Source organism: Balearica regulorum, chromosome 13 (assembly GCF_011004875.1).
Source record: "Balearica regulorum gibbericeps isolate bBalReg1 chromosome 13, bBalReg1.pri, whole genome shotgun sequence".
In the NCBI taxonomy this organism is placed as follows: domain Eukaryota; kingdom Metazoa; phylum Chordata; class Aves; order Gruiformes; family Gruidae; genus Balearica; species Balearica regulorum.
In genome coordinates, this window is record NC_046196.1 from 2099879 (window position 1) to 2118850 (window position 18972).

The 18972-nt window shown below is 62.5% G+C and overlaps 1 protein-coding gene across 2 annotated transcripts in view; it reads right to left on the reverse strand.

Moving 5' to 3' along the window:
• ZFPM1 (zinc finger protein, FOG family member 1) overlaps positions 1-18972 on the reverse strand; it is a 34393-nt gene that overhangs the window by 7270 nt on the left and 8151 nt on the right. The window contains exons 2-4 of one of the 2 annotated variants that reach the window (XM_075765759.1): positions 11770-11901; positions 9762-9851; positions 485-618 (exon numbers count right to left, since the gene is read on the reverse strand). In XM_075765759.1, the coding sequence (XP_075621874.1) occupies positions 485-618; positions 9762-9851; positions 11770-11901 (356 nt within the window). The remainder of the gene's footprint in view (positions 1-484; positions 619-9761; positions 9852-11769; positions 11902-18972) is intronic. The other variant, XM_075765760.1, reaches the window with a different exon arrangement.

An 18972-nucleotide genomic window follows, 5' to 3' on the forward strand; every position in this document is an offset into this window, starting at 1 on the left:
GACGCTCACCCCGGCGCAGCGTGCAGCTGATGGTGTGCTCCTGCCACCGACAGCCACCAGCCCCGCAGCGCCCCGCGCCGCCTCCTCTCCCGCCCCTTCGCCACGGGCTGCAGGGCCCTGGCACTTTCCGGGCACAACCGGAGTCCCCTGGGGGGCAAATTTGGGGTGGGAAACCCAGCCTCCATCTCCTCTGCAAGGACACGTGTGTCACCAAGCAGCCTGCTTGCCTGCAGCCATGTGCAGGAGGGGACAGGAGGGGACGGTTAGCATCCCGTCCCCCTGCCCAGGGGGATGCTCTGATCTGGGGCGGCGGGCAGCGTATGGCAGGGAAACCTCCCGGGGACCCAGCCCGGGCGATTCCCAGGGGGTTGGGAGCTCTGGTAGGGAAAAATCCCTCCCAAACTGACTCCTCTCCTCAAACAACTCGTTTCCTCGGGACATTCCCCGGCCACCGTTCCCGGCACCCCGCAGCGGTGCTCCTTACCTTCTCGCCGTGCCCCGGCGATGCTGGCTCGCTGTGGATGCTGCCCTGGAAGGGTCCCCAGGAGAAACCCTCAGGGAGGCTCCTGCGGGTCCGTACCCGCCTCTCCCCGTCCTGCATGGCCAGATCCAGCTCATCTGCGGGGAGACAGGCACAGCATCAGCGACGGACCCCTGCCCCGCGGCAACCCCGGGTCTCCGGAGACGTGGGCACCCGCTTGGAGCCAAAAGCTGCTGGTGGGTGCCCTGGGACTGCGTGTTTGTGGTGGGTGGGCGGGATCCGGCTGCTCGCCAGGGAGGTCCGGACACGGCACGGGGGGTCCGGGCACGGTGGCGGAGCGGAAGGAGCATTTCCCATCCCCGCACCCAAAGTCACAGCAGCTTCAGGGCTTAATGGCTTTGATTATCTGATAAGGCTCTGGTTTAATGGGTTAGATAACATGTTAATACGCTATGAAGGCTGCTCTAAAATGTTTTAACTGTGCCTTTGTCTTTTGGAGCGCAGATAAGATGGCAGGTAACCAATACGCAGATGGATGTGCGCTGGCTGCCCCTCGCCACGCAGAAGGAAGGGGCCGGATGCTGCACCCCAAAACCCAAGATGCTCCCCAAGGATGGCGAGCCAAACCGGCGAGGCAGGGTGCTCAGGGCACCCGGCTGTGTCCGTAGAGGGCTCCCAGCACCCTGGGGTGCTCCGGGGCAGCGGCGGGGTCGTCCTCCCGTGATCCTGCCGTTGGAAAGAGCCCCCCTAAAGCCACGCGTCCCGAGTCCCGTCCTTCGAGGGCAGCGTGGCAGATGGAGCCGGTGCCCGTGTCCTGTGGGCGGGGAGGAGGCTGCGCTTGTTTGAAGGCAAAATTGCTTTCGGAGCTGGAAGCGCGGGGAGGATAAAGCAATCCCATGGCTGCGGAGATTGAAATCTGATGTGTTTATTAGCCGGGCTGACATCTGGATCCTCTCGGCGCGGGGGTGAGTTAAGGTGAGCAACTGGAAGCGCTGGGTGGTGAGCGTGGGTTGGCGGCGCCCGCAATTGCCCGGGTCCCGCTGTCACCCGTGGGTGCCCCCCCGTCCGCCGAGGAAGCCCTGTGCTGCCGGGGATGCGGCTCCGAGCGCGTTCCAGGGGAGCAGCCGGTGCCCCTCGGTAAAACCCGCCGGGATGCGGGCTGGAGAAAAGGTCTGTGAAGGTGTCGAAGGTCCCCGAGGTCTCCGGGGTCACCAGGCTGGTCCCCGTGCCCAGGCACGTGCCACCCTCAGTCCCCGTGCCGCAGAGAGATGTGCTCTGCCCGCAGCTCCGTGCCCTGCCGGGGTGCAGGCAGGGCTGCCTGCCTTCCCCTTTCCCAGCACCTCCTGCCTGCAGCGCCTCCGTGTCTTTGACCCGGGAGCCCTCGGCGCTGGCGTGGAGCCGGCACGCTCAGAAGGCCGCCCTGGATGCGGGCATCCCGGCTCCGTTTCTAGCTGGGATTTCACCCCCAGAGAAGTGGTTTTGGGAGGGGGCTGGGAGGGAGCGGAGCCACCGGGCAGGATGCGGCCATCAGCCTCGGGGCCGAGCGGGCCAGACAGACCCTCGCACGGCGCACACCGCTCCGCGTTCCCAACACCCGGCTCCCGACTGACTCCCAACAGGCTGCCGGGATGCCGGGCCCCCTCCGGCCCCTCCATCACGGTCCCAGCAGCCCCTGGCCACTGGTCCTCACCCCCCGCCAGCTCCAGGGAGGGGACAGCAAACCCCCAAATCCCCAGGAGAGCCCCACAACGGCGGTGGCTCCCCTCTGGCTTTGCCACCCCGTACAGCCGGGCTGCTTTCGGGGAATGGAGCCCAACCGCCACCTCTCCCCCTCCGTGCCCCCCCTTTTTGCCCCCCCTTCCCCCCGTCTCACTGGTAATCAGCGGCGTTTGGGTCAGGAGACCATGTCTCCGAGATAAGAGCGTTCGCCTGACACTTCCCATGTCAGAGCACTTCATCTTCTGTGTATCAATCCCCAGCAGAGAAAACACGCAGGCGCTGATAAAGAGAAAACCGTTCCAGACAGGGGGACAAAAATAGTGTTGCCGGAGCTGGCCCCGCTCCCCGCCAGCGCCCGATGGCCCCGGCACCGGTCGGTGGCCTGATCCGCCACTGTCACCCCAAAAACGGGGTGGTGGTGAGCCCCAGGCAGCGATGCCGAGCGGTTCTCCGTCCAGCTGGGGATGCTGCCGGAGCCGCTGCGGTACCCGGCTGCACCCACGTTGATACGGCAAGTGAAAAAGAGGAGGAAAAGGGTGATTTCCAAACTAACCGTGCGGCGCCGCTGCGCTTCGCCCTTGGCACGGGGGAAGTGATGCTGAGCCAGGATGGGGCAGCCTGGGAGATGCTGCGTGTTCACACTGTCCGCACTTGGGAGCAAAGCGCAAAGCGGAGCGAGCCGCGTCCCCGCACGGGGACAGCCACGCAGCCGGGAGCACTCCCCATCCCTACGCTCCCGACGGTGCCGGATATGGCCACGTCGCCCTGCCCGCAACCTGGGCAGGTTGGGAAGAGCCGGTGCCGGCTCGTGGGGTGCCCTGGGTGACCCCCAGCAGCTTCTCTGGTGAGCGGCGAGGAGCAAAGTCCGCGGGCGCAGGCCCCCTCCCTGCGGGATCCCCCCCCCCCCCCGGCAGGTGAACACCACCCCGGGTATCTCATCTGGCCATCGGTCCCCGGCCAGGCAGTGCCCCGCCTGCCCCCTCCTTATCGCAGGAGGGTTTATCTCCCAGATCATTAACCAAATTGGGCAGGGAGCTGGCTGTTTGCTTTGGGTCGGAAAGAAAAGCGGCAGAAAGGAAGGAAGGAGGGGGAAAAAAAAATCCCCCCCGGTGAGCCGGGCGCACCTGCTTGGCGTGGCACGGCCCCCGGTGCTCTGCCCGCTGCCGAAACACGGGACGCCGGGACTGCTCCCTGCCTGCCCCCCACCCCCCCGAGGGCCGACAGTGCCTGCTTGCCCGGTGCTGCGCCTCGGCTTATCACCCCATCGAGAGATTTCAAAGAAATAGGCTGAGCTGTGCCGGAGAGCAAAGATTAATCCTGTCATCACACCGTGGCCACGCAGCGGGCGATCAATGGCTGAGAAGGCACGGCCGGCACCTGAGTCCCCGGGGATCTGGGGGGGGGCCCGGGTGGGCGTACGGGCGGGGACGAAGCCTGCGGGGTTGCACGGTGCCGGTGAGGCATCACCGCGCAGCACAGCCGCGTCCTCCTCTGGCACGGGGTGAACGCAGGAGGATGCACCGCCAGGAGCTGCACCGAGCCCGGGCTTGCTCCTGGATGCTCCGGACACGCGGCTGCATCCACGCACCCATGTTTGCTTTTCCTACGGGAGCGAGCGGGAGGGAAGGGCAGAGGGTGCCCAGCCGGCCCCAGAAAAACCCGCCAGTCCCATCCCGAGCGGCTCCCGCATCCTTTCGTCCCAACCGCATCCGTGCAACTTTAATCAAATCCGAATGAACCGGCTCTGCCCCTCGGTGGGGATCCGGGCTCGGAGGTCCCCGGAGTGTTTGCAGCTGCCTGGATACTATCTGGATAAATAAATACCGCTATCGGGGCGTCACGGGACCGCATCCCAGCGTCCGCCGCACCGCGTGCTGCTCCTATTAATACAGCGCGTTGTGCCCGGCCCCGGGGGATGCCAGCCCTGGGGGGGGTCACAACGCCGGGGACACCCCGGCGGTGCAGAGCCTGGGGGAACGGGGATGGTCCCTGCTCCCAAGGCGTGCGGGATGTCCCCATGGGGCGGGAACCCCCAAGGGGCAGGGCGGATGGATCCATCCATCCATCCATCCATCCATCGGTACCCAACCTCCCGCGGCTCTCCTGCTCCCACCCGGGGAAAGCCGAGCTGGAGAAGCCCCGACTCCCCCCGGCAGCCCCGGCCCGGCCCCGCCGTGTGCCCCAGCTGCCGTTTTTAGAAGCGGCGAGTGCGCGGCGGAAGGAATAAATCCTGACAACTCAACTAGCGAAATGATGTGATGGCACCGCTCCGATAAGATGGAGGGAGCCGATTGGGAAGAGTCTTAAGCTGTGAACACGCAGCATCTCCACTCTTCACCTCCACTCACAAAGGGAAATCTCTCCAAAGGGGCTAAGGAGATTATCCCAGCTTTGCCGTCCCGGGTGCTCAAGTAATCAGGACAGCCTTGGGGACGACAAAGGAGCGAGGAGGGTTTAAATTCGAGCCTTGCTGGGCTCAGCCTGCTTGGGCTCAGCCTGGGGTTGCTCTGGCTGAGCTGCTGTGGACCGAGGGGGGACGGTCACGGGAGAGCTGGGCTGCTGCTGGCTTTGTGTCGTCATCCCCCCCGCCCCACCTTTGGGGTACAGGGGGGCACCCCGCTGCCCTGGGGGGGGTGGGAACTGAGAGGAGATTTCTGCCTTTATCGCTCCCGCCCATCGCTGGCAATTTATTGATTTTTTTTTTTTTTTTTTGACAGAGTACAAAAGCAAATCTTTATCAGGCTGAACCCTGCCCCCGGTTACTGGAGGAGCTGTGACCTACCCCGGAGAGCAGAGCAGGCACCTCCCGGCGCCCGGCGTGGGGGGGGGGCCAGGGAGGGGGCGAGGGTGATGGCACCCAGGAGTTACTGCACCCCAAAAGGGCCAGGCACCCCGTTCGCCAGCTGTGGTGCACAGCTGGCAGGCAGCGGGGAAGGCACCGGTCGTGCCACGCGTCACCCGAGGATCGCCCTTCCCTTACGCCCCACGTAAGCCGGGTGCCCTGCCCCAGCAGGATGCGTCCCGATAAGCCTCCCCGGGACGTTTGCGTTCGGGGTGTTGCTGTGTCCTGCAGGGATGTGGCCCCAAGGGGGTCCCCGTCCCCAGGGGGTCCCTGTCCTGGGGGGGGGGTCCCCGTCCTGGGAAATAAATGGGAGCTGTGCCCAGGGGGACAGGAACAAACTCTGGGAATAACGTCAGCAAGTCCTCAAGGGAGGATGGGAAGGAGGAAAACTTCCCGACTCCCCCCGGGGCTGCCAGGGATAGCCAGACCCCTGCGCCAGGGACCCCCTGTCCCTGCTCTGTCCCCACTTGTGGGGCTGCGGGGACCCCCCGGCTCTGCCCAGGCTGGTGCCAGGCAGCGGGTAGGGGTGTACTGGGGGGGCAGGAAGCCGGAGGAGGGGAGGAAGGGGAGCGAAGGGGCCCCTGGAGCCGATGCAGAGGGTAGATATCCCCTCCGGAAAAGGGGAGGGGACCGCATGGGGGGGTCGCTGCCGCAGCACCCGGCAGGGCCTGGGGGGCGGGGGGGAAGGACCCCTGGGGAGGGGGGGGGCAGCACCCAGATGGAGGAGGGGGGTGGGAGCTCGGCTTCGCACCAAGCCCCAGACCCACCGAGCCGGAGATACAGCTCCGGGCTGAGGGGCAAGGCGGCAGTGATTGACAGCTGTCAGTCACCGCGAGCCAGGCAGCATCGCCCTCAGGGCTCTCACCCCCACTGCGCCAGGCAGCTTTCTCCTTCCCAAGGGAAACGGAGGGGAGGCTGGGGACAGAGGGGGGACGCTGCCTGCACCTCTCGACAGCCCCCAGCGCTGCCCGACGCAGGGCAGTGTCCCTCCGCCCCGGCACTGTCCCCAAACTGGTCCGAGCATCCCTCCACTCCTCATCGATATCCCCAAGCCACTCCGAGCATCCCTTCGCCCCATCGGTGTCCCCAAATCGTCCTGAGCATCCCTCTACCCTGCGGTGTCCCCAGACAGAGGCTGAACCGAGGGCAGGGATCTGGGTCCCCTTCCATGCCCCCAATCCAGGAGAGGTGCCACCCCCGCTGCTGGGACCATCCCCATCCCGATGCCAAACATCCGCACCGGCCGCGTGGCTTTGCCGGCCAGAAGCCAGGCAGGCGCTGGGGGGGCGTTCAGGACTTCAAGGAACCCCCCCCCCCCAAATCAGCGGGGGTACTGCCCCGAACCCCAACTTCTCCCCATGCCCCAACAATCTAACACAAACACAATTATCTGCTGCTCAGCCCGGCTCCCAGCGATAAAGAGAAATAGCTGGAATAATTTTTCCCACCCACACATACCAGGGCGGAGGGGAAGGGGGAGCGATGGGGCAGATGCGGCGCGGTGCCGGCCATCCGGACGAGCCGTCCCTCCTCGCCGTGCCCTGTTCGCCCCGATAATAAACCTTGAGGTTTGCAGACAAACTCCGGGCAGCCGGAGATTATTCAGGCAGGAGTCACGGCGCAGATAAACACAACCGAAGGCGAGCGGGAGGCGAAGGGGAAGGGGAAGGCGGGAGGGAGAGGGAGGGGGGGGGGAAAAAAGTTTGCAGTTTTAATTAGACGCGTCAAAAAAACCCCAGAAGTTGCTCTGTCCCATCGTGATACCCTGCAGCAGGGCTGGTGGCGAGGCCGGATTCCTGGTCCTGGGAGAGATGGACCTGAGCCACAGTCTATAATTAACCCAGAACCTTCGTTACCGCCTGGGAGCAATTAAATAAACGAATAGACAAGCTGGCAGCGGGGGCTCGGGGCTCAGCAAGGCGGAAATCTTGGTGGGGACCCAAACAGCAAAGCCGATGTAGGGAAGGGGGTGAGGAACCCCCCGGGAGTGACCGCGGCTGTTTTGGGGAGGGGGGTGGGACACGGCCCGCGGCGGGGGACAGGGCAAAAGCCACCCCGGGTTTGGCCCCCTCTGCTCCATCCCTTACCTATCGGCAGCCCGGCGGTGTCGGGCAAAAAGCTTCATCCCACCTCGCAGAAAGACAAGTGCTGGCCGGGCTTCCCGGGGGCTGCAGCCTCCCGGCAGCTCCCGGTGGGGATTCTCCACTGTCTCGTAACGCGGTTGAGCAGCCTGTCCCTCAGCGGGGCTCGGCTCTCCTCCATTCTCCCATCCCAACACCGCGTTGGTGAAATTTCTTGGAGTTTTTTTACCTTATCCCTCCGGGAAAAGTGTCCCGACGTGGCGAGGCTGGCTGGGCAGCGGTGGGGCGGGAGGGGACAGCCCCAGGAGGGGATGCGGGTGCTCCCGAAAGTCTCTGCTACCGACCCCGCTCTAGAGCGAACACAAATGAGTGAGAAAGGTGGAAACCTGGAGCATGGCAGAGAGCTGCTGGCGAGGCCACGGGGAAGGTATTGGGGGAATTTGGGGTGGTTTGGGGGAACTGGGGAGGACGCGCATCCCCCGCCAGACCCACCAGGAGTGAAGTGGCTGGCACGAGCGCACACAAAGCACGGCCACGCTCCATCCCGGCATCCCATTGGGAAGCAGAACCGAGGCGGGGTGTCCCAGCACCCCGGCCGAAGGGGCGGCACATCCGTAAAGGCTCCCAAGTCGAGGACTACAGCCTCCAGCTCCCAGGGATTTCATATCGGCCGGGCGAGCGGCAGCCCCCTCCAGCGAACAAGGTCATTTCAAAGCTAAAACAAACCACTCTTTCTCCCTCGCCGGCGCGCAGGGCCAAGGAGCCCCGCGGCGAGGTCCCGGCGTGCCGCGTCCCCGCGCTGCCGAGCCTCCGGCATGGCGGTGTACCCGGAGGGCAGGAGCTTTGGAGACCCAGAGGGCAAAGCCGTAGCGGGGGGGGGGGGGGGGTTAGCCCCGTAGCCCCCCCCCAAAAGGGCCAGGGGAAGGTGAGAACCCGCAGGGCGTGAACAAAGGCGCCCGGAGCAGCCTGCTTGCCCCCCCGCACCGCGCTGCATCTTCGCAGCTGCCATTGCTGACATACGGCGGATCCTGCCAGATAAAAAAGAAAATTCAGGCTGCTCAGAGTTTCCCTTTTTGCCAGCTCCATCCCTGATAAGTGCAGAGCCTGCAGAGCGCCTGATAGACGGGCTATCGCGGCGGTTGGTGCGAAAGGAACACCCTATCGCTGCAGCATCGCCGGACCGCCATCAACTCCCAGCCACACAGAAATTAATACCACTCCAATTACCAGAATAGAGATGGGCTGGGAGAAGGCGATAATAAAATCTCTTTTACATAAAGAATGCAAATAACCCGCTCCGGCGAGGGAAGGGGGGAAGGGGAGGCATGGCCAGAGACGAGGCTTCGTGGTCCGTAGCCGCCGGTTGTGCTGGGATACGGGGCTGCGCGGTGCCGTGACCCCCGGGATAAGGGGACGCCCGTGGGTTCGGCACCGCAGCCCCCTCCCGCCCTGCGTCGGGATGCCAGCGCGGGAGCGGGGAGCCCGGCGGTGCCGGGGGCAAAGGGCCGGGGAGCAGATAAGGAGGAGCCGGGGGTGGCCTCGCAGCTCCTTCCTGCCCGGCATGCAGGAAGGGCCGGGATATCAGCGGGGCCAGCGAGAGCTTCCCCTCGGATGGGGCGGGAAGGGGGAGCGGGGCCGTGGCTCCCCGCTGGGCCGTGGGGATTTCGGCAGCTGCAGGAGCACGTGCGCTGGCAGCCGGCATTTCCCAGGGCTTCTCCTTCGCCCAGCCCACACGGGAGGCTGGCGGCCCTGGGGACACGCCGGGGACCCTCCCGTCGCGTCCATCACCGAAAGGCGATGGCTGTCCCGCAGCAGGGTCGCCCCTTCCCATCACGCGCTGCTCCACGGGGCTGCTCCGAAACCAGATCCACCGGCATCGCCCGGCTGGGAGGTCCCCTGGGACGCGCGGGGTGCGGGCAGGGCCGGCAGCACCGACGGGGCCTCAAACGTGGCACGTCCACCCTCAGGGGTCTCCGCTCCACCCCCACCCCCGGTCCCGTCCCCGTCCGCCCGCCGGGTGCCATCCCCGGCAGACACGTGCCCGCAAACCCAATCTGCACGGAGGAGCCCCGAACGTAACCCCATCGGCGGGTCGGTTTGGAGATAGCGGGGCGATAGGGCGTGGGGTACCCACACGGCGCGCCCGGCCTCGCCGGGCTGCCAGGGCGCGGATGGCCCCGGCGCGGAGATGCCGAGAGGGAGATAGACGGCTGTATTCGCTCCTTGGGGTTTTGATAACCATCACGAAACCGCTCGAGCGTCGCTCTTGTGGTTGTCAGGATGTTTGCAAAGTGCCCTCGCGAGCGCGGGGCGATGCAGGATGGGGTCCAAACCCTCCCCGCGCCGGGGAGCACGGTGCCGGCCACGGTGCCAGCATCCCTGCTGCTCCCAGATCATCTTTTATGGTCTCAACGGTGGCTCAGGGGACGTGGGGGACCACAACCATCATCTCGTACCTCCTCCCCCAGCAGAAGTGCTGGCATTTGCAGCCTGCCCAGCCCCCAGTGCTCCCAGTCCTCTTTGTACTGGTTTTTGCAAGAGACGCCGAACGCCTGGGGGCTGCTCCGGCTGCTCCCGCCCATGGTCCAGCCAGGAAGCCAGGACGGAGCGGGATGATCGCCGCACACCGGGGACTCACCTGGCCCGTTCCAGGCATCCGGCTCCTGCGGGTTTTCTCCGGGATCCGGCTTGTCCGGCTCCTTCGGACTCTCCGGGGCGTCTCGGGACTCTGCAGCAGGAGAGGGCAGGCAGCAGCTCACGCACCAGGAATTTCAGCGGCAGCATCCCGCGGGGGTCAGGACCACCGGACCGGTGACACCCCGGGGCCAGAATGCCTATGTGTGTGTGTGTGTGTGTGTGTGTGGGGGGGGTTCCCCCTCAAAATCCCCGAGCCCAAAATCCCCACCGCCCAGCTGCGGGGTCCCCTCTGCCCCACGGGATGACCCCTAAGGACAACCCAGCCCACCCGCGCATCCTCCCAGGGATTTCCCGAGCCACCCCAGGGTGGGCACCCACCTCTCACCCCCAAACCCCCCCCCCCCGCGTCTCTCCCATCCCACCGTGGACCCCACGTCACCCGGTTCAGCCCCGCTCCCGTCACGGCTCTATTTGTAGCGTATTCATAGCAACTTGATAACAATTATTTTCTCCATTAACTGCTGCTGGAGATGCAGCTGATAAAGCCTATCTGCATATGACAGTGTGGAAGATTAGCGCCCAAAGTACATGTTTGCCTTGGCGTCCTGGGCGGATAACCAGCGCGGAGCCCAATCGATCGGCGCCAGAGTGAACACCCAGGGGTGACGTCACCGGCATTGGAGATTATTAATACAGGTGATAAGCGGAATGATTAACATCAAATAAATCAATCACCGGGTATAAAAGTCCTATTATTTTTGGCTATAAATCAAAGTGCCTGGCATATCGATTTTTATCCATCGCGCTGAAAGCTTTAGTGGCCGTTATTGCTGCTCGGCGTTATCTCTGCTATCACCTTTTTATCGAGGCAGGCTAGTGCCAGGTGCAGCTCCGTGCCCGGGCTCCCGGCTCCCTCGCCCCCAGCCCCGCTCCCCCATCAGATAAGCGCCGCTCGCTTCTCCCTGCTGCCGAGCAAAGTTTGCCGGCGAGCCCGCCCCGTCCCGGCTATCGGGGTGCCGGCGTGGATTCCTCCCCCTCTCCCGGTGCATCGCGGGTTGGCTCCCGTGGTTTTGGGTTGGGGGCGGCTTTGCTCCCCGGTTGCCGGTGGCTGAAGGCAGCGGGTGCTTGCCGGGGACCGGCCGGCTCCATTAGCCGGCACAGCCTTGCCCTGCCGCGGTTATCTCGAAGGGCACTGCAAACATTAACTGATTAGGATTTGCCCCCACCTCCACAGGAAGGAACTTAAAGGATATCTGGGGACTGTTTCAGCCCGGCCCTGAAACGCAGCCACCTCTGGGGTGGGGCACGGCACGGCACGGCACGGCGCGGCGGCAGGCAGGCGGCGTGGGCAGGAAGCAGGCAGCAACGGCCCTGTCCCCCCATCCCCATCCCTGGCACTGCCCGTGCCAGCACCCGCGGCCTCGGTGGCTGCTTTGCACCCCGGGGGTGTGGGGGGTGTGTGTTTCACTTTGCACCCCAAGGGACGTGATTTTACACTCCGGGGGGTCACGTTGCACCCCCGCATCCCTCTACCGCCGCTGGCAGCTCAGCGCCGGGGCGGGTGAAAGGCGCTGAAACGGATACAGGGTGACGGTGCTCATTAGCAGCCATCGCGGCGAGCAACCCGCCTCTGGTTTCCAGGAGCCCGGCTTGCGGCCCCCCCCAGCCCCGCCACGCCGAGATTGCTCCTGCCCGCGCCGGCTGCGGAAGCCCCTCCGTGCCGGGGAGCATCCCCGCTCCTGGGCGGTTGCTCGCCATCACCCCGGGGCCAGGCTGTCCCCAGCAGGTCCTGCCACTGGCCGGGGGGTGCCCGGAGGGATGGAGCACCCCAGGGAGACTGGGGGTCTCGCTTAACCCACAGCCCAACCCTGGCTGGACGGGCAGGATGCTTCGTTTGCTAATTAACACCACGCACGGGCAGCAGAGATGATGCCCGGGATGCCGGCAGAGCCCGTCCCCGTGGCGGGGGACACGCCACGGTCAGCCCCCACCATCACGGCGAGACTCACCTTCGCTGCCGGGGGGGCTGGAGGCATCGCACTCGGCAGAGCCCTCGTGGTCCGAGGCGGCCCCCTCCCGCTCCGAGGGGCTCTTCTCCCCCGCCGGGCCGTCCTCGCCTTCCTCCATCGCTGCCAGGGAACCTGCCGAAACACAGAGGGGGCGGTCGGGGGGAAGAGAACCGGAGGGGAAAAAACCCCCAGCGGGCTTTTCCCAGTTGGGAAATGTGGGATGCCAGCGCCCCGGGGGCTGGCGAGGGGCCCTGCCCTGGCCCGCCGTGGGCACGGGGCCGGACGAGATCCCTCCGGCGCTGCGTGCCGCGGGAAGGGAAACCCCGTCCCGGCCAGCCCAGCGTCTGCCTGGGGGCCCTCGCCCCCCTCCAGAAGGGGGGTTACAGAGCCACTGCCTTGCTCCGGGGTGGCCCCCGCAGACATCGTGGGGAACGAGCCCCGCATCTGCCCGGGGACGTCAGAGGGGTCCCCACGTGCCGCAGGCACAGCGAGGTGCCCAGCCCGCTGCGCCCCTCACTGCTTCCCACCTGAACGCACCCCCAGGCGCCGGCCCTGGACAGGGCGAGGGACCCCCAGAGACCTTTCGCACAGCCCCCAGCACCCCTTGTCTGACGGGGGACCCATGACACAGCCCCCCCACCCCACCCCGTGCCCACGGCCCCGGGCAAAGGGGGACGCTGCAGCGGGGACATGGGGTGCGAGCAGGATGCACGGAGGGTGCAAATGGGGTGCATGCGGAGGACACCCCAGCAGCACCCCCCCCACCCCGAACAGCCTTGCCGGTCCACGCTCCCGTTTCCACGGCAACGCAGCATCCCCATCCCCGCCGAAATCAAGAACTAAAGAGCGGCGCACGCGGCTCGTGCCACGCGAAGCCGCGCCGTGGGGCTGCCCGGTGCCCCATCCGGCACCGCCCCGCCGAGCCCGGCACGCGGGCAGGGGGAACGGCGCGGTGACAAACCGTCTGCAGACCTCAGCTGCTCTCTGTGACTCCAGGCATGTATATTTACAGCAGGAGAACAAAGAGCCCATAATCTATACAAAGCAGACAACAATGAGCGTGAATAAAGAGCCTGCCGGAGAAGGGAAGGCAATTTATTCTAATTCTGCTAATTTCAGTTCCAGCACAATTAAAAAGGCTCTGATAATATTCAGAAACAATCGCCAGCTAACAAATCGTTTCTCTCGCTGTAAATGAAACATTGTTAGGCTAATTTCTTCTTTCACGCCTTCACGGCTCTTGGGCTTCTGATAAAGTTAACCCGACTCTCGCCTGCTCCATGCTTTGGCACCTCCAGCCCGGCCAGGGAGGGATGGACGGGGCCAGGACCACGCGTAGCACCCACCCAGGGGTGCCCAGACCACCCGTATCCTGCCCCGAAACACCGAGCCCCGGCCAGAAGGGAGACGGGGATGCCCGGTATAAATACAGTTGTGTAAAACCTGGGGTTTGGGTACCGCAGCATCCCCGAGCGTCTCCGGGGATGATGGGCAGCTGGCAGCATCCCTATCCCACGTCACCGCGGTCCTTGGATGCATCCCAGCACCCAGCCTGCCCCACTGCAGCATCCTGCTCCCAACGCACCCGTCCATCCCCAGGGGATGCTCTGCCACCGGTGCTCCCGGCGCTGCCAGCTGCTTAAACGAACTACTGGATAGCTTTAAAAAAAAAAAAAAAAAAAAAAGATTTTTTTTAAAAAAAAAGGGAAAAAAGAAAAAAAAAAAAAGGCAAGCGAGGGAGAGGGAGCGCGGAGCTGGGAGCGGAGCGTCACTTCTCCGGGATTGCTGGAAGCCCTGCACAGTTATCACCGCACACAGCCTCCCTCGGCTTGCCTGATCTGTCTATTCTTCATTAAGCAAATACGCTGAAATGGAAATGAAAACATAATAGCTATTTGATTTTCGGCGAGATATTTTGCATATTGGTTCAGTGCTGATAGTGGAATTTCATCAACTCCCTTTTTTCATGCTTTAAAACTGAATTACTGAGGCTGGCTTTACAGAGAGGGGAAGAGCCAAAAAATGCTCCCTTCCAAGATACTCCGCTTCGACGATTAACTCTTCTCCCTCCCTCCTTTTTTTTTTTTTTCTTGATAACAAGGAAGGATTTTTTTTTTTTCCCCCCCTCTTCTTTTTTTAAAAAAAATTACAACGATTGTAAAAACTTTCAGGAAGCGGGGACGATGTTTTCCCCGTGTCACCCGTGCGCAGGCCGGGGCTGCGGGTCCGGGCGGGCGCGAGGGTCGGCATTGCCGGGGTTTTTCCAGCGGTAGGAAAACCCATCGTTACCCAGGTGATGCTTTGATCATTTCACTCAAATTAAGGTTCTCCCGGCACAGGAACAATAAAACCTTTTCTTGATTCTTTGCGCTTATCCGATAAATTAAATAAAAGGAAAAATAATATAGAAAATAAAAAAAAGGAGGGAGGACTTCTCCAGGCTGCCAAGAGTGAGACCCTGGACGCTCCGAAAGCCGGCACGCAGACAAGAGCAAAGCGATAAGAGGCCTCGATAACAGATAGAAAATAGCAACAGCCCCAGACTTTCCCACCGGCTCTGGAGCGGGAGGAGGAGGAGGAGGAGGAGGAGGAGGAGGAGGAGGAGGAGGAAGAGGAGGAGGAGGAGGAGGAGGAGGAGGAGGAGGAGGAGGAGGAGCCCTCCCCGTGGTGGAAAGCGGGTCCTGGACCAAAAACACGTGCAGGATGGGGGCAACCTGCCTTCGCTGTCTGGCATTCGTCGACACGCGCCCAACTCCAAAACCCGACTGTTTTTAAAAAATAGAGGTTGGGCAGGTGGGGAGCCCAAGGGAGGGCGCCGGGAGCCTCGGGGACCGAAGGCACGAGCCCCGATCTGGGCAGCCTCGCGCCCCAAACCTCCCCCCCGGCACCCCAAAGCACAGCGAGTCCCCAGGGTGTCACCCCCCCCCCCCCCCCGCCATGGGCAGCACGATGGAGGCTCTTTCCTTCCTCCTGCCAGCTCCTCCTCATCCCCGCGCTGGCCCTGGATCCATCTTCCAATTCCAAATAAGCCAAAACTACTACAACTAAACCCCAGCCCCCCTAAGCAGCCAGGTGAGGGTCCCCACCAGCACCGCCACGACGCTCATCCAGCACATCGCGATCGAGATGTGGGGAGCCCAGCCCAGGCATCGCCTCCTCGGGGCGGTGTCGCTGCCCCTAAACCTCCCTGTTTTCCCCCAAATTTCGCTGCCATGAGCAAAGGGACGCAGGAGCGGGCACGGGGGCTGGTATTCCCCGCGGAAAGCCACCCTCGGAGAGGGACGCAGCTGCTCCCGGATCCTCACACCGGCTGCGAAACCATCTCCGGTGATTCGGTGGGGTCCGGCACAGCCCGGGGATTCCCCGGGGTCTCGTAGCAGGGTTGTGCCGTGTCAGCCCCGCAGCAAGCAACGCCCAGAGAGCAACCCGGGCTGCAAATCCAAAAACCACCGGTATCTGATGGGACACCAGCCCGCCTCTTCTCACCCAATTTTTCCCTGGTATGTATTAATGTTTGCTTTTACTGACGACCTCGGGTGCCCCCAAGCCCGTTCCCTGGGGATCGGGGATGCCAAGCACCGCGGCTGAGGGCAAACGAGGTTTTGGTGGCCGGGAAATGATGCCGGTCCTCAAAGGCCACGTTATCCAGCGGGTTATTTTTTCCCTCCCCTGGGGTGACGCTGCTAAGATCCAGCATTAAATTCCAACACTCTCCCCTCCCGGGACCCCTGTTTTGGAGGAAAACGGATCTTTTTGAACACAAATCAACCCTCTGCCCTATCAGCCCGGCTGCAGCATCCCGGGACCGGGCTCCCCCCGCGGATATCGGCACATTAAATATCAGCCCCATGCATGGAGCCGATAGCGGTTGGGGCCAGCCCCAGCCCCAGCCGTACCTATCTCTAATTCGGGGCCCTTCTCCATCACCCCCAGATAAAACTTGCCCTGACCCTTCGCGCGGTGCCCTGAGTTAAAAGGGCAAGGGGAAAAAAAAAAAAAAAGTTTGGGGAGCTGGTAGGTGGAGGGGGGATTTTTAATGTATTTATAATAATTTATTACTAAATTATGCTGAATGTATCCAGGAGGGGAATGAAGGATAGTGGGGGATGCTACGATTGCTGGTGGGATGCTGCAATTGCTCGCGGGAGGAGATGCTGCGATTGCTCATGGGGGGGGGAATTTATAATAATTTATAATTAAATTTGTAAAGTATTTAGGCCTAATTTATCCAGGAGGGGAATGAAGGATAGTGGGGGATGCTGCGATTGCTGATGGGGGGAATTCTGCGATTGCTTGTGGAAGGGGGGATGCTGTGATTGCTGATGGGGGGGGATTTATAATAGTTTATAATTAAGTTTATAAAGTATTTAGTCCTAATTTATCCAAGAGGAGAATAAAGGATAGCGAGGGATCGGAGGTGGTGGGTGATGCTGCGATTGCCGATGCGGGGGGACACGCTGTGAATGCTCACAGGGGGATTTATAACAATTTATAATTAAATTTATAGAGTAGTTAGGCCCGATTTATCCAGGAGGGGAACGAAGGACAGCGGGGGAATGAAGGTGGCGGGGGGTGCTGCGATTTCCCACGGCGGGGGCAGGATGCTGCGAGCGCTCACAGAGAGATGCTGCAATTACTGATGGGGGGGGACGCTCACGTCCGCACCCCGCGGCATCCCAACCACTGCAAAAAAAAAAAACCAACCCCAAAAACCCAAAACCACAAAGCACCCAGGTCTGCATCCCCGTCCTGGCGATACAAAACACCCCCCCGATCCACGGCACCCCGAGCATCCCTCCCCGATCTGGGGATGGCGCTTGCCCCAGGGGAGCCCCTGGCCGCAACCGTCAGGGAAGAAAAGAACCGGGGAGAAGCAGAGCCTGAGAAAAAGCAGCCCTGCTGATAGGGGAGAGATTGGTTTCAGCCGGAGCTGCTCCCCCTGCCAAGTCCATATCCTATCTGCGCGGGGTGCAGTTACTTAACATTCATCACCGCCTGAACTCTGTAACTTTATCAGCGGCCGAGCATGGCGCCATCGCCGAGCCCAGCCATTCCCGGCGCTCAGATAGGGCCGATAAACCGCTGATAGATTACAGGAGATTGTTTCACTTCAGGGGCCGCGATTACTAATACTAATAGCGAGAGAGCCCGCATCATATCAAACGGCAGCTGGAGGGAGGGGGGGGAAGAACCGGGCCACGGGGGGCACGGGAAAATAATGAGAAAGAAAATACAGGGACAATGACAATGAAGTGACTTTACGTTTCAGATGGGGTCGATAACGCCCTGATAGATTTTAAGAGAGGAGAGAGTCTAATAGAGCCGTCCCCGGCCCCGGCACATCAGATGGATGGGAGCAGATTGCTCCCTGAGACGGCGATGCGATGCTTAACGCGGTCCTGCGATGCTTAACGCGGTCCTGCCTTCCCGGCTGGCGGCGGGGCCACCGGTCGAAGCCCGGGAGGGAAACTGAGGCAGGCGGTGGAGATGGGTCCTTAGCGGGGGTAGCTGGGGGTGTCCTACATCCCAATCCCCATCCAAGAGCAAGGCTGAGATGTTTAATCCCATGCTATTCGGGCAGCCTGGTGTGAGTCCGGGGCTGGGGGGCAGCTGGATACCCCGATAATACAGAAGGAAACTCCATCCGTGAAGGTCAGGCTCCAAATGCGCACAGGCGTGCAAGGCGGCATGGGCGTGCAAGGCGGCACGGGCGTGCAAGGCTCATTGCCACCACTGCTCCTGCACCAGGTGCCTCCACCGCTGCTGCCCAAAAGGAGTTTTTCTGGGTGAAAAGCCCTCAGTTCTGGTACTTTTCCTCCCACCCGGACTGAAGCCGCTCCGGCCGGGAATGGCTGGCGGCAGGGGGGATGCTCGCCCGGTGGCACGGCCCCGTGGAGCCCATCAATACCGGGTGACGGCGAGGCCAGAGGTCAAGCTCTTTGCTAATCTAGCGACAAATTACCCCAGAGATGCCGCACCGGAGCCGCTCCCCCTCCCCGTGGGAAGCGGTTTTGGGTCCTGCCGGGTTCATCCCGCCGCCAAAAGCTGCTGGGGAGGGAACGGGGACAGACTGCAGCCCCCACCAGGGGAGGACGAGGGATGGAGGGACCGGGACAAGGACGATGGTGGACATGGCCCAGGAGCTCACCAGACCCATCACCGAAGATGCTCCGGCTGGGGTGTCCCTGCTGCTCCCAGCCCCCCAGGTGCCAGCCTGCACCCCTCCAGGGTCCCCCGCTGATGCTGCAGCAACAAACAGGGACCGGGGGGGCTCCAGGAGCAGAAAAGGACCCTAAGAGGGTGCAACACGGTTGGGTGACCCATCTGCAAGAAGCAGGGCGGGCTGCTAGCACCAGTTCTGGCAGATGAAGGTCAGTGGGACAGTGCTGTCCCCCAAACCCCTACTGCTACAGCCCCCCCCGCCCCCGCCTCTGGACCAGCAACAAGCACCCGCCGTGATGCAGCCCCTCCGTCATCAGCGCCTTCACCCAGCACCCCAACCCTCCTCTTCCTCCAACTCCAAGCAGCGCGGCCGTTCATGCCCAGCCCTGTGAACGCCGAGTTTCCCTCCGTGCAAACGCACGTGCCTGCGCTGCCTTGTTGGGGTTTTTTTTTTTTTTTAATTTTTTTTTTTTTTTTCCTGTTCTTGGCATTTTGGTGGAGCGAGATAAGAGTAAAAAACAACAGAGCTGCTCGGAGAGTGAAAAAGGGAGATAGATAACGCAGATACCGACTCCTACACAAAACAGTCCTGGCTTTATCACTGCTTTTTATCACAGTTCCTCTAAAAAAAAATAGAGAGAGCAGCCCAACTGGAATGGGGCAGCACATTAAAAAATGAACTTTATACTGTTTGCTCTTTAGTTTTATATTTAGATGAAACAAACTTAGATTCTTGCGGTCGATACCTTTTCCAGTTCAAGGAACCAAAAAGTCTGAAAGCCCTATTTGCTCCGGCGGGGACGAGCGAGGAAACTCAAGTATAATTCAGAAAAGCAGATGCTAAGGGAGCGCTGCCTGCTCCCACCACCCGGCCACGGGCTGCGATGGTTTGAGCATCTTTATGGACCAGCGGGATGAGGCCGGTCCCAAAGCATCCCGGCTGGACCAGGCAGCATCCCGCAGCAGAACCAGCGAGGCTCAGGCTGGAGATGGGTGCAGAAAGGCAGACGCTTCTCGAGCATCCTCGGGCCCCACCAGCCA